Source organism: Ricinus communis, chromosome 9, assembly GCF_019578655.1.
Source record: "Ricinus communis isolate WT05 ecotype wild-type chromosome 9, ASM1957865v1, whole genome shotgun sequence".
In the NCBI taxonomy this organism is placed as follows: domain Eukaryota; kingdom Viridiplantae; phylum Streptophyta; class Magnoliopsida; order Malpighiales; family Euphorbiaceae; genus Ricinus; species Ricinus communis.
In genome coordinates this window covers 26,593,879-26,608,464 of record NC_063264.1, presented here as the reverse complement: position 1 = coordinate 26,608,464, position 14,586 = coordinate 26,593,879, and the positions used below count along the sequence as shown (strand labels likewise).

At 33.6% G+C, this 14,586-nt stretch overlaps 1 protein-coding gene across 5 annotated transcripts; it reads right to left on the bottom strand.

Annotated features, from left to right (window-relative positions):
* Positions 1-7,446: 7,446 nt before the first annotated feature.
* On the bottom strand, positions 7,447-11,774 carry LOC8288284 (transcription factor GTE4). Of its 5 annotated transcripts, none has more exons than XR_007217307.1 (7): positions 9,991-11,774; positions 9,843-9,888; positions 9,617-9,727; positions 9,424-9,499; positions 9,136-9,288; positions 8,104-8,205; positions 7,447-7,991 (listed from the first exon to the last, which is right to left on the bottom strand). XR_007217307.1 is itself a non-coding variant. In XM_015722587.3 (5 exons), exons 1-4 carry the CDS (start codon positions 11,485-11,487, stop codon positions 9,450-9,452), a joined length of 1,704 nt encoding a protein of 567 aa, XP_015578073.2. In that variant the 5' UTR covers positions 11,488-11,774; the 3' UTR covers positions 7,447-7,991; positions 9,424-9,449. The 5 variants fall into 5 exon arrangements, 1 of the variants encoding a protein (XP_015578073.2); XR_007217309.1 differs by having other exon boundaries at positions 9,136-9,181; XR_001535589.3 differs by lacking the exon at positions 8,104-8,205.
* Positions 11,775-14,586: the final 2,812 nt, after the last annotated feature.

Genomic DNA, 14,586 nt, shown 5'->3' with positions numbered 1-14,586 from the left:
AATTGTTCCATTCTACTCAATTTCATAGCACATATTTTTAATTTTTAAAAATACTTACACATATATCTTAAATCATTTTTTTCTAATTAATACCAATAAATATTTTTTAATTAATAATTCTAAATTATTAGACTAAAGAATTTATCCAGACGTTTGATAAATCAGTTAACTCGCATCCGGTCGTCAGAGTCCGATGACAACCCGACTGCGTCAACGAACTTGAAAAAAATGTGTAGATGACGATTGTATCTTCTGATTTTCAATTTAGGCCTTGATCATCCTGAAATATTCTGGACAGTTTCCAACCGTTGATTTTTCAACAGAGTTTGATCACTGCTAAATTGATATCATCGGAAAGCTCATGACGAGGGAAATCCGAATGTGTCTTTTAATCACCTAAAGCTCAATGGCACTAGCTGGAAATTTTAAAAAATTGAAACGGCTCCATTTTCTCTCTCCACCGTAATTCTTAACTCCGGCCACCATTTTCAGCACTATTATTACCGATTTGAAGCCCAGGTCGAGAGGAGTCGTTTGCTACCAAAAACAACAGCTACCATCGTCGAAAACGCCACGAACAGTGTCCAAAAGGCTGTTGTCTTCTTTCCCTTCCTTCGCCTTCCGTCGTCGTCCCCAATTGCTGCCCCCGCCACCAGCGTGGTCGTCTTCGATAGCTGCATCTTCGATCATCACCGCTGCACCTCAAGCGAGTCTTCTCCATCATCTGCCATTATTGGTAGCCCCAAGCTCTACTCCCCTTCTTCCTCGTCTCCTTCTTCTTCTTTCCTTTCTTCTTTCTTTCTTTTTTTTTTTTTGGAGCCATATACTCCATTGGTCCCTCAATTCTTGAGTCATCAACTACTACCCCCCTTGTAAATTCTAAATTAACCCACCAGATTTTCTTTGGTCTTTCAAATTGCTCCCTAATCCTTTAAATTTGTGTTAAATTACAATTATTATAAATACAAAATTACTTATTTATCCTTATCCTTAATTGGATATTACCATAATACTCCTACCGACATAAATATTTACACAAATACTAATTAGTATATTTTCCACTTAAATCCCATACTAATTCAATTATACTTTTAGCCTTTATCTTAAATATAAATTTCAATTTAATCCTAATACTAAATTAACTTAATTAACCAATTTGTTGACTATTTTTCCTCCCAAATAATTTCTTCAAAATAATTATTTTTATAGCGTCTAATTAGACAAATTTAATTTATATATTCGTATTTAAGAAAAATTTGAGTGCGACATCTACGAAAAGTAATTTACCTTTTTTTATAATTTACTTAATTAATCACTTGAAGATCAAACTAATTAAATATAGTTTAATAGATCTTTTTATTATTATTATTATTATTATTTTATCTAGTATTAAAATTCTGATTTAACTCATCCTAATTAAAAAAAAAAAAGCGTTATGAGACTTATAGTTTTATTATCATCATCATAATCCTTATTACTACTACTATTATTATTATTATTATTATTATTATTATTATTATTACTACTACTACTAATTTCATTACTATTATTATTACTACTATCATTATTATTTTTATTGGTCTTTTAGTACGAGTTACAATACTTGTCGAAATGAAAATTTATATGTCAAAAACTTTTATTGTACTAGATTCGTATTTGTATTTAAATATTTATTTTATATATGTATAATATTAATTAGATTTAATATCCTATAATAACTAATTTTTTATATTTAAATATTTATTATTTATAAACTTAATATTCTTTATGGTTAGGGGTGATTAAAAATATGTTAAAACTGAAAAATCGGTCTGAAACTAGAAAACCAAACCGATAAAGTTAATTGAATGATGGTTTCGATTTCAGTTTTTTTAAGAAATTTTTTATTTTCAATTTCAGTTTTGTTTTCTATATTAAAAGACTAACAGTTCAGTTAACCATCCATTTACTATAATTGTTATTTATGTGTAATATTCATATCCATTATATATTTAGTATTAACTTATAATTAATATTTTAAATAATAAATTATTTTAGTATTAATTTATATAAACATATTTAATATATTAATTAATAAAAGAATTTCTTATTAAAAAATAAGTCTAATTTTAAAGAAATTATAATAATTATATTATCACTATTATTATTAATTCATTGACTAATTGAAGAAAAAATACTAAAATATTAAAAATTATTTTAAAAATTATAAAATTTAATATGATTAAAAACCAAATATTTTGCTAACCATACCGTAATTATTGGTTAACTGATACTAATATTTTAAATTTAGGGTTAATGAATTTAAAAACTGATGTATATGGTTAAGTTTCTAAAAAGGCCAATAGTTCGATTAGCCGAACCGTGATCACCCTTAATTATGATTAATGTTCATGTTCATTTTGTTTCATGTATTATTCATTAGTGTTAATATTAATATTCATTATTTGGTACTATAATATTTATTAATATATATTATTTATGAATATTTTTAAATAATTTTTATTATTTTTGTGATGCATATTGAAATATTTTTGTGATTGACATAAGTATTCATTATTCACAAGCATAATATTCATTAGTTTGCTAATGAGTATTTGTTATCAATGAAAACTATATCCATTAATTCATTCAAACAGATATTTTTAACATAGAAATAATATAAACCGTCCTTATAGTTAGTAAATAGAAAAATGTCAAGCTAAAATTATACTACAAATATTTATATTATGATATACATCTTTTCAATAAAATTAGTTAACAAATAATGAACATTTAACGTTTAAACAATGAACACTCAATACATGTCTAATAAATATAAGTTAATGAATATTTAGTACAAATTTAATAAACATAAATTATTTTCAAAAATACGTGCATCAAAGTCGGAAGCACGTGTTTACTTAAACCGGACCATATAGTTGCATGGTCTGAGATCCATATTATTAGAATATATTAGGAATGACTTACTAAAGATATGGGGACTTAGTTTTAGATAAGATTGATCTTATAGGTTATATGAGCTTTTGGGATTATTAAGCTTAGCCTTTATCATATGTACCAAATGTAATATTATTTCTTAATACTATGGCTCAGTTAAGCAATTCCATGAACCAAACCTATTGTAAAGCTCTTACAAAATCACTGGGCAGGCGTAATAATATGTTGCGTCACCTTTAAAATTCACGTTTTTTTCAATCTTTTCCTAATTCAATAGAGACTGCAGCTCTAAGTGCCATTGTGTTTAAGACTCGCATATTGTTAACATGAGCAATCCCTCACCATAATCCATGTTGCTCCTTGATTCCCTCTATGAAAACTAGGTTTGGAAAGGGAAGAAGATGATATTATTGTTGTAACATATGAAACATATATACACAATACAAGGAAGAGTTGTATATTAACTTGACTACTACTACTAGTACATATATATCCCGTAATTATATCCCAACTTATATGATAAATATTACATGCCGTAACACCCCCTTGCAAGCCTATGGTGGACGAGAAATTAAGCGTAACTTTGAACGAAGTCTTTAAAAGTGTCGAGTTCCTAAAGGCTTGTTGAAGATATCAACGATTTGATTAGAAGAGGACATGAACCAAACATTTATATTCCCTTGAACAACTTGCTTATGGACAAAATGATAATTGATTCTATATTAGCATGAAAAATTAGGTTAGAAGTAAGGTAAATGGCACCCAAGTTATCACACATAGAATAGGTTTATCAATATAAGAAATTCCAACTCCATAAAGCAAGGATTGAATCCAAAGAAATTTAGTTATAGTGTTTGCAAGTGCTTTGTATTCACTCTCGGTAGATGACCTTGCAATTATTGACTGTTTCTTGGAGTTCCACGATATCAAAGAGCTTCCCAAATAAATAGCATACCTACTGGTTGATCTCTTGTCATCGAGGCAACCTCCCCAATCGCTTTCAGAGAAGCATTGCAAGTGACAAGTCGATCACTAGTAAAGAATAAGGCATTATCGATAGTGTGCCGAGTGTACCACATTAATCGCTTGACAACCACATAATGGTTTTTTCTAAGATCATGCATATACTGACAAAGTTGATTAACAGTATAAGCGATGCTTGGTCGAGTTAATGTTTCATATTAAAGAGCCCTAACACATTGACAATACAACTCACCGTTATAAAAAGGGGAACCTTATTGTTTCATCAAGGGTGGCATGGTAACCATAGGAGTGGGACAAAGTTATGAATTCTCCATACTTGTTTTCTGTAACAAATTTAGTAAATATTTTTTCTAACTTAAATACAACCCATTCGGCTTAAGAGAAACTTTAAGTCCAAGAAAACATGTTAATGGACCAACGTCTCAAACAGGAAACTCTTTGTAACACCCAGAATTTTTTTTATATATTTAATAGTGAGTTTTTATTTAAGTTAATTTTAGCTTTATTTTTATTCGGTTTAATTGGAATGATTTAAATACAAATTTTGAATGTTCATGTTAGATAAATAAATGAGTTATTTTCTATACCCAATTAGTTTGAAATTTTAAGAAATTATTCAAGTAAATTATTTGAGAAATGATTATATTTTGGTTATTCAAATTTTTTTTCCAAATGCATATTTATATAAGTAAAATTATATATTGGAAAATTATGGTAGAATTGTAAAGGATGTTTATAAAAAGAATTTTGGGAAAATTGGTATTATAATTGATTAGTAGTATTAAATTTTAAATTGAAAAATTATTTTGGTATAAGGATTGAAAGTATAATGTTATTTTTATGGGGTTTTAATGGAAATTTGTGAGCTTGGTATTTTTGTAAATAAATATGTCGGTCAGGGGTATTTTGTAATTGTGTATTTTCAATAATTCAGATTTGGCCCAAATTAAATAGTTAGGGGCTTAATTGAAAGGCTAAAAAGAAGTTTGGGGGTCAAATTGGAATTCTGCGGGATGAAATTGTAAGTAATTAAGAAAGTTGAGGGACCAAGTTGTAATAAGGAAAAGTTCGGGGGCCTAATGTCAATATTGAAAGGAAAGAAAATCGGGGAAGAAGAAAGGAGGAGAGAGAGAGTGCGGAAGAGAGAGAGGGACAGCGGCGGTGGCGGCGCGCCATGGCCAATGAGGAAATGCCCAGGCGTGTTTGGCCGTTTTGGCGTTGTTGGCCGTGGCGATCGGCTCTCTGGCGAGCTTTCTTTGGCGGCGCTGTGGTGGCCGGGAGGCGGAAGATCCGGTGGAGAGAGAAAATGGTGGCAGCCGGCGTTTTTGGATTTTTCCAGCGAGATCCGGCGGAGGATGGACGATCTAAGGGCATATCCCGACTCTCCTCATCTCAAGCTTCGCATTGGCACCGGTTTTGTGGCGATCGGGCTTCGTTCGCAAATCAATGGCCAAGATCGTCCGCAAATCTCTCCGGATGATCGGGTGTCAGATCAGAAAATCGGAAGCAGGGATCGTCATCAGCGCGTCGTTGTGAGTCCGATGGTGTGTTCGGATCGTCGATCGGACTCCGGCGGCCGGAGGCGAGTCGACCGAGCGACCGAGCGTCTCGGTAATTTTCTCTGGCCGTTGATCTTAGAAATCCTTTGATTTTAAATTTTTATCTAATGGTTTATATTGAGTATTTGATGATATTTATGAGTCATAAATAATTGTCTGTCAGTTTGCTTGCCTTGTGTTTTGTGCTGTGTGGCGGAGTCGGGAAATAGTGAAGTTTGGGACCCGACTCCCGTTGTTTAAATTGTTGGATATTTGAAGTGTTCTTCTGGCAGGTCCTGGACCCGTTTTTACGGGGGGTAATATTCGTGTTGTAGGGGAGGTTCTGCCGGATTTTCGGTAGAATTCTCCCGAGTCGAGATTCTTAGACAGTCAGTCCTAGGAGTCTAGACCTAGGATTAATGATCGATTGTCTCAGCGTATTGATAAATTGTTTTCCGTGATTAGATGATCTGTCTGATCGGCTCGCTCCAACTGAGGCACCGGAGCAGAGCTAGGAGGTCGCCCAATTCTGTGAGTTAAAGTCATTTAATCTTTGCGCTATTGCTAGTCTGATTTTAATATGCTATTTAGAATTTGTGCTTAATATGATTATTAATATTTGAAATAATATAAATATTATTATTAGTATGTTATAATAAGATAAACGTTATTATTTTTCTCCTCACAAATTGCACGTTGTTTTACCTTAGATCTTTAATCTTTATTTCGATATGTGTTGGTTGAGTTCATCAGATAATGATATTTATTAAATGGATGATTGTGTCTTGGAAAACGTGGCTTGTAGAACATGCCGCCTGATGGGTTACATCAGAACCGCGTGCGCACCGGTAATGATTATGAACATGTAATAAGATTTTCATGGGTTTGCCCTAGTCGAGCATGGCTCTCTGGGCTGATTTGTGTAAATTGCCGGAGGTAAGGTCCCTGGTCGAGCATTGCTCTCGGGGCGCCAGTCTTATTGGATTAAGAGAGCCGAATGGCTACTAGATTTCTTATTTGGATACTTAAGTGACCGGAGGTAAGGTCCTAGGGCGCCAGTCTTATTAGATTTTTCAATCAGTATTCAAGGTTCTTGGATGCAATGAATTAAAGTTCCATTTTACACCTGCCATCGCACCTTCTTCTCTATTACCTCTCTTCTCTATTACCTGCCATCGCACCATTTTACACCTGCCAACTTATATTGAACTAAAAAAGATGAGTTCAATATAGTAGTCACTATTTATATTTGGTAAGATTTTAATATTTTCAATTTTTGAAATAACAAAATGTTAATACGGTTTTGAAGATTTTCTAATAGCCGAAAATAACCGAAATGGTCTGTAAGATCCTAATATTTTTAATTTTTAAAATAACAAAATATTAGTATGGTACTGTGGAAAAACGTACTAAACCCTAGAAATATATTTCTTTTTATGATTCAAAACCTGTATATTTCTTTTTATAATTTTAAAATCTCCATAATTTTCTGAACGAATAAAAAAAGAAAGCAAAAGAAAAATTTATTTTGATTTAAATTGATTCTAAATTGAAAAAGGATTGAAAATTAATTGATCATATTATTCACTTCATAAAATTGATTCTAAATGAACTCAATTGAACTCCAGCTCCCAAATAGATCGTGAGATAATAAACGAGCATACTCACAAACTAATAAACTAAACTCTATCAAGCTCGAATTTAGCCCTAATAAAACTCAAATTAAATTCATTTAACTTAATAAATAATTTCGAATGAATTCTTTTATCGAGCAAAATTTCGAATAGCTAATGAAATATTTGGTTCGCTTACAACCGTATAGTAATGTAAGGCTTGTAACTTCTAATAAAGATGGTTGATTATTTACTTGCAAACTGCAAAACTTGTTTTTAGTAGAGCAAATTTTATATTTTAATTTTCAGTTATTTACCATTTTGCTATATTTTGATCACTTCAACTACCGATCACAATTCAATCACAGTTAAAATTTTTCATGCCAACTCCTAAATTTGTCCCTATAGTTCACCAATTCAATAGGTATATGTATTCAGTGCATCAGGTACACTTTCTTTTTCCTCATAAAAAATATCACTTGTGAATCTCAATTTTGTCCCACCGGGTGAACTACGTGATTCTGTGAGTCAGAGAGCAATGAACATTTAACATCAACAAAAGCTGACCAGATTCCATTCCTTTTCAAATTCACCTGACAAGTGATTGCAAAACCAATTCTAACGCTAGTATACTATAAAATCTTACCCCACATCTCCTTGGCATTGCAGAACCCCATGTAAGCTTTTGAAGCAGATTCTCATGATACAATAACACGGTGAGCTTTTGAAGCAGAGTCTCGTGATACAAAAACACGATACAATTTTTCAAGTACTTCAGGTTGATGAGATATCATTTGATAATGCGAAGAAGGTTAAACACAGACTGTTCCTCACTGTGCAGCCAAGGGCAGGGCAAAATCAGCATTAACGGTATTGTCAGGTGCAGCTACAATTGGATCAATTTACACCTAAGGAATGACTGCAACAGGAACCAGTAATGTAAATTTCAAAATAAGTCAGCAACGAGTACAAAAAAAGGAAAAAAAAAAAAACAACTAATGCTAAAAAAGAAACACCCAGCATCTTCATACTTTAGCCAAGAGACCAGCCTTGACTGAATGCATTAGTGCACATCAGCCTTGACTGATCTATATTCCAATGGTCTTGCAAACTCCCATTCCATATAGTTTAACCTGTTTGAGATAACCTCAGTGCAGATTTCATATATAACATTGGATAGACTGACTGATAGCATCGGGATAAAACAGATTTACAACCTGAGACTTTAACATAATTCCAATACTGATGATATAATTGAGCTGAGATACAGTTGGATCCTGGTGATTTCAAAGGGGGCCATTTGAAGTCTATGTCACACTATACCAATGAGGGGCATGTTATGACTCCACATATTAACGAGAACATTTACGGTTCTAGAATTAAGTTTTAAGCTAAGCAATCCGATAAATCTAATACAGCATTCCAAAGTATTAGAGTTAATCAAAGCCTCATTTCATAACTACTGATAACTACAAAATTGCAGTAAAACCACATTGAGACCTTATTAACAAATACAGGCTAATGTCGGTTTGACGAAATCATCAACTCTGGTTGCCCTTGCAGGAATAAAGCTTTTGGTGAATGGTCCCTAGAATGACCTTAAGTCCATGGGTAACTCCAACAGTGAGAACAAGAAAAAGACTCTGCTGCATTCAGATGACTTAAGATCACTGGCAGCCTACTTAACACTTACAAGAAAACTTTATGAAAAAGAAACAAAGGCATAAAATCTTTGTCGTATTTTCCAGGTAACAAGGAAAATTGTTTATGAATTAAAATCAGGATATATGAAGAAAAGACTTTATCACACTCTACATCTCATTATAAGTTGCAATTTGTCAGAAAACTTGCAGAGGCACCTTTACTACTCACTGAAACAATTCTAGCCTTCCAGGTAATTGTAGTACAGTGCAGAACCTTAAGGTAAGGAAAATAATGGATATTTTCGCAATGAATGCCCAATTTTAACTATTGAACTGATCCTTTTTTAATCCATTTGACAAGTGAAGCTACTTTAGTCTATTAATACATCATCAAGAAATAAAATAGTAAGGATATTGCACCTTAGATAAAGGCACATTGCAAAATATGATTCCCATTAGACGCAGCCTGTAGATAGCTAATTCAATTATACAAAATAAAGATCAGACAACAAATAGTGCATAATCACATGGCGTCTTGCTGGAACCTCATAACCCCCTATATAATTTGATTACCTGAAAAAATGACCAGCATAGCCAATCATTACAGGGGAAGATTTTACATTCTATCACTTGATTGAATGTTATCCAGGTCATGGAGGAGCAAGAGATGACATAAGATTTTATTAACCAAGAATTAGAGTCTCCTACCTCAACTGAATCTAGAAACTCCTGTGTCATTGGCCTGCATCTGATCCATATCCAGAGGAACTTCCACTGTCAGAATCTGCATAAAAAGTATCAGAACATATTAACAATTTCTTATGTTCATAATTGGAACACTGATCACCTAAAACATCTTATACATGTAACCACACAATATTAGATAAGGTGCCTCATTTACCATTTGAAGAGGATCCAGAATCACTGCTAGAGCTACTTGACCTACTTGATCTGCTGACATTGTCACCTTGTTTTTCTCTTTGAATAGAAGATGTGACTACAAACTTGTCAACTGCTTAAGAGAAATGGGCTTTTTGAATTATGGCGTAATAACTTAAATATCACCAAGACCCAAGAAGTGAATCTGAATGAAGGTAAAATGAATCCTAGCGGTTTTAAGATCTTACCAGCTTCAGATTCTTCTGGTGCCTCAGCAGCCCTAGAGGTCAGATTCTGCATCAATGTGATAAAACATTAGGACTTTCATCTAAGAAACTCAGAGAAAGATAGAACTAAATATTAATTCATGTACTAAATATTAATTCATGGTCTTACAGTCTCCTCAATGTTGTGGCCAGCTTCTCCTCTTGCTTGAAAAGTAGGTTCAGCTATTCTTGAGTCCTTGGTTAAACCCTTCTTGTGATTATTCACAAGCCTATCAAGTTCCCATAGGGTCTCAGAATCAAAACTATCAATGTCCACCTCAATTTCATCATCTTGTTGGCAAAGCCCAGGGTTTCTCTTCCTAATAATCTGTACCACACTATCCAATTTGTCTGAAGGCATATCCAGTAGGTCTGCACTCAGTCTCTGCTTCTCTTCAAAAGTCATCTCTCTCCTTTGAGGATCTATTTCTTTAGGCTTCTTTGACATGGGTAGCCTACCCTCATGTGTAGCCATATTTGCAGCCTTCATGCTAGAATTCATGGGTTTTGTCATAGATTCTGATCTATCCAAAATCTTACTCTCTGAGGGCATTTTTCGCAGAGGAGCAGAAGCAAGGACAGGGGAAGGGGCAGGAGCAGGAGGAGCTGAAGCTCTATTAGGAGCAGGTCTAGGCAAACCTGCATCATAACCCATATCAACCCTCTCATTATTAATAAACTCAGGCTCTATAATCGCCCAGTGCTCCTCAAACAACTTTAACAACACATCCGCCATGATATGTGCATCCTGCCCTTTATCATTATACTTCATAGCATTATTAAAAGTCAATTTTACATCCTCCGCAAACTCCTTAGGTGACTTATACCAATTCTTTTTTAATCTACTCTTCACTGTTCCCAAATCCATGGGATGCTTAATAATCTTAAAATAATCATGCAATTTTAATTTCTTCACATCCACAGGTTTATTAAACACCCATCCATACTGATGCTTCATCAACTTCTCCAACAAATCCTCACACTTTTTAAATACCTCTCTGTTACACCTACCCATTATGTTTCCCTCACCTCCTTTCTTCGGTTCATTACTCGTCTTCAACTTCTTCTTAATATTCTCTGAACCCAAAACCTTTTCCTTCTTATGATTAACCTTTGAAGTTTTCTTCTCTTTATCCAAATTCTCAAAATGATTATTATTACTGGTGTTATCAGCTAACTTCTGCAAAGGCCGTGAATTTGTGGGGCCCACATAACTAACTTCAGAATTGACCCTAGCAAGAGTTCCACCAGTTCTATTACTACCATTAAATTGAGTTTCTTTAGCTTCAAGTCTCTTTTTTAAGCTTCTAACTTGATCGAGTTCACTAACTAACTTCCTCTTCAATTCTCTAATAACCGATTTCGATCCACAATTCAAGCTAATTCTAACTTTATCATCGAGTTTGACATACCCGGGTAGTAAATTCCCTCTCCCATTGTATGGGAGGTGACTGTGACTGGATGAATCGTCGTCGGAAGCCACCGTATCGAAGGGTTTCTGCTGCTGCTGCGACAGCGGCGGAGGCGGCGTTGACTGAGGGATACGGCTGGTATTTCGGTAATTGGTTTGGAGTTTTTGGGCATACACTTTCTTGTTGCTGCTGGTATTAGTTGGCCCTGTAGCCATTCATCAAAACCCTAATTTTGAAACTAATGATAATTCGTCTTCTTGCTTTTCTTTTAATAATTATTTTAATTTAGAACTGTAGGGGAAGGTTGATTTGATAATTAGGGTTTAATAAAAATTGAAACTTTGATTATTTAGGGTTTTTGGGAAATGGAAAGGGTTAGGGTTTTTGGTGCGTGAACGGTAAGACAGGGAGAATTGAGTTAGGCTTTTCCTTTTTCAAAATCAATAGCAATAACAATTTAATTATCTTCTTCTTTAAGCGAGAGTTTCAGTGTAGGGGTGTCAAGAGATAAACGGTGAAGACACGCGCTTTGACTGTGAAGGATGAGGAAAGTTAAAACAATGACACGTCATATGGAACCTATTAAATTAAATTTATAAAAAAAAAATAATAAAAATCTCAGTTTTTATAATTTAGACAGTAATAAACGAAATATTTTTAAGTATTTATTTTAAATATTATATTTAAAAATTTTATTAGATAATAATTTAAAATTTATTTTAAAAATATTAATTAACTAATTTTAATAATATCATAAATATAGTTGATATTAGTGTTTTTAGAATTAGAAATTATTGTGAAATTAGAAGAATTTAATATAATATCTAAAATATTCTTTAAGATATTCTTTTTTTATTAGAATCAGTTAGTTAATGTAATATTAAAAATTGACGTGCTAAATCAGTACTTACAATTATACCAACCGAATAATCGTATAAGTGGTAAACATTTCGAGAGTCGATCCGTCAAAGAACGTGTAGCAAATTCTACTATATAAACCAATTATCAAATAATAACTTAAAAAGTAAATCTAAACATACTAAATTAATTTTTTAAAATAAATATATGTATAAAATAAATAATAAATCTATAAAGTAAAATATACAAGGATAAAGATACCATATGATGAAAATAACATTTAGTCTCTCCAACTACTTAGTATTACTCTTGTTATAATAATAAACACAAATATGATGGATGAGAGATGATGTTCCTTTTTCTTTTAATTACTCAAGCGAATGATATAATTAATGTCTTTTACAACAATAGAGGCTGAACAAAAATGATGTTTCTAATACAATCAATCTAAAGATGTTCATAATAACTATAACTATTAAATTGATAATTGAAACTAATAAAATATATTGGTAATGAAATCATTCATTAAATATAAAAAGACAAGGTTTATATACAAACAGAAAAGTTTAACTAAATACTAATATACATCTCCAATCTCATGGTCATGGTGATTAAATAGTTAAACATAGAAAATAACAAAATAAATAGTAAACACTCCCCCAAGATCGATAATATCATTAAGGTAAGAAGATGATTGATCCTCACTCTTCAATTTCCAAAAACTTTCTTTATATTAAAAGAACAACTAATAATAGAACTAAAGTGTTTATGATGAAGAATTGTAGAGAGAAAACCACATAGACAAGAATGATGAATAGATGCAGATGGAAGAGGTGTTACTACGATCTAATCAATTCACTTAGAATAGGATGAACAAATTGCGCCTTAGCATGGAAAGTGTAGCCCAATTAGGATAAAAATTTGGTAATGAAAAACATAATTTGTAATTGGGCTAGATGGGTCTCTTGAGCATAATTGAATAGTAAACCTAGGCTTACAAAATGAACGAGGATTTGGCCTAACTAAAATGGACTAGACTTAAGTGAACCTTACATGCTATAGTGATTGATTGCAGAATCATAAATGTTGTGTTTATTGAGAGTAGTCTATTAAACAATAAAATTAAAAATAAGGATACACAAATAAGGAAGTTGGCTTCTAGATCCATCTCTGAATGTGACGAAGCTTCCATATGGGATCTAGAAACATCACTCAATTAGTAAAAATGTCCTGAAAAATTACCCCGGTGGTGACTCCCTTTCTCCGCTAGTCTCTCTGACTAGTTAGCCTGTTCCCTATTAGGTTGAAAAACCTTGCAATACATAGTCGCTAGAAACACTTAGGTGCGCGCTTACACCCGCTAGTCAACTTTCTTATGCCTTATTGGGTTTATCACTCGTTGACTCGCACATATGTCAAACTCAGTGCTCTGTGTTTTAAAACATGCCAAATAGGAAGCCTGTTGGGTGACGCTTTAGAGCACACAAGTGTCGAGGCATGCCATGACAAACGTGTTGCAGTCCACAATCGTTATGACAGTGTCTCCATAGGTGTATCGAAAGCTTGGGCTTACGCACTATTGCAATCCACATCAGTTCGCACCTAGAGCCAATCAGCAAACTGACTTTTGGCCTTCCATATCCAACTAGGGTGCATCGTCGGCCCCTATCCGCTTCCCTCCCAATAATTTCAAGCATTTTTTCTTTCTCTTCAAATTCCTTTTCATCTTCCTTTTGTGGTGCTAGTTCACTATCAGTCTCTTGCCCGTATTTAGCCTTAGACGAAATTTACCATCTGATTTAGGCTGCATATCCAAACAATCCAACTCATAGACAGCGCCTCATAGTACAACAGGGTCCAGGCATGACGGGGCTCTCACCCTATCTAGCACCCCATTCTAGAGGACTTACGCCAGTCCGCCTCTGAGGACGCTTCTCCAGACTATAATTCAAACACCAAGGGCGCCAAGATTTGCAAAGTCGAAAGGATACAAACTCTGTGTGAAAAAATTTCCGCCATAGTACTTCAGGCAATACAACCAACCCTATATGACGCTCGAATATGTAACTCATCTTCAGCCTCAACACAAGCATAAGCCCATGTCAAACTAGATGCAACATCCTCGCAATAAGAAATGTGCATAAGTTAATGCCACACGAGCTCAAGTAATACAACTGAATGGCATTGCCCTCGCAGTGCAACATCTGCCTAATAACACGCCTAAGTTTAGAGATCATCTCCACCCTTAACATAAGCATGCGTTCGCGCAAGATTTGCATCTTTGGTAAGATACAAACTTTGTACAAAGAAATTTCCACAAACCACCTCAGACAATACAACTGAATGACATTGCCATAAGAGTGTAATATCTGGTCAATAGCATGTTGGAGTACAACACTCATCTCCAGCCTCAGCACAAGCATAAGCACATGTTATACATATGTCATCAACTATAT

Excerpts from the sequence above, each read along its gene's own strand:
- LOC8288284 (XM_015722587.3), bottom strand. The coding sequence starts at position 11,487 with ATGGCTACAGGGCCAACTAATACCAGCAGCAACAAGAAAGTGTATGCC. Across the intron at positions 9,889-9,990 it reads GCCACAACATTGAGGAGACT|AATCTGACCTCTAGGGCTGC; the intron begins GTAAGACCATGA and ends ACATTGATGCAG. Across the intron at positions 9,728-9,842 it reads ACCAGAAGAATCTGAAGCTG|TTGACAAGTTTGTAGTCACA; the intron begins GTAAGATCTTAA and ends TCTCTTAAGCAG.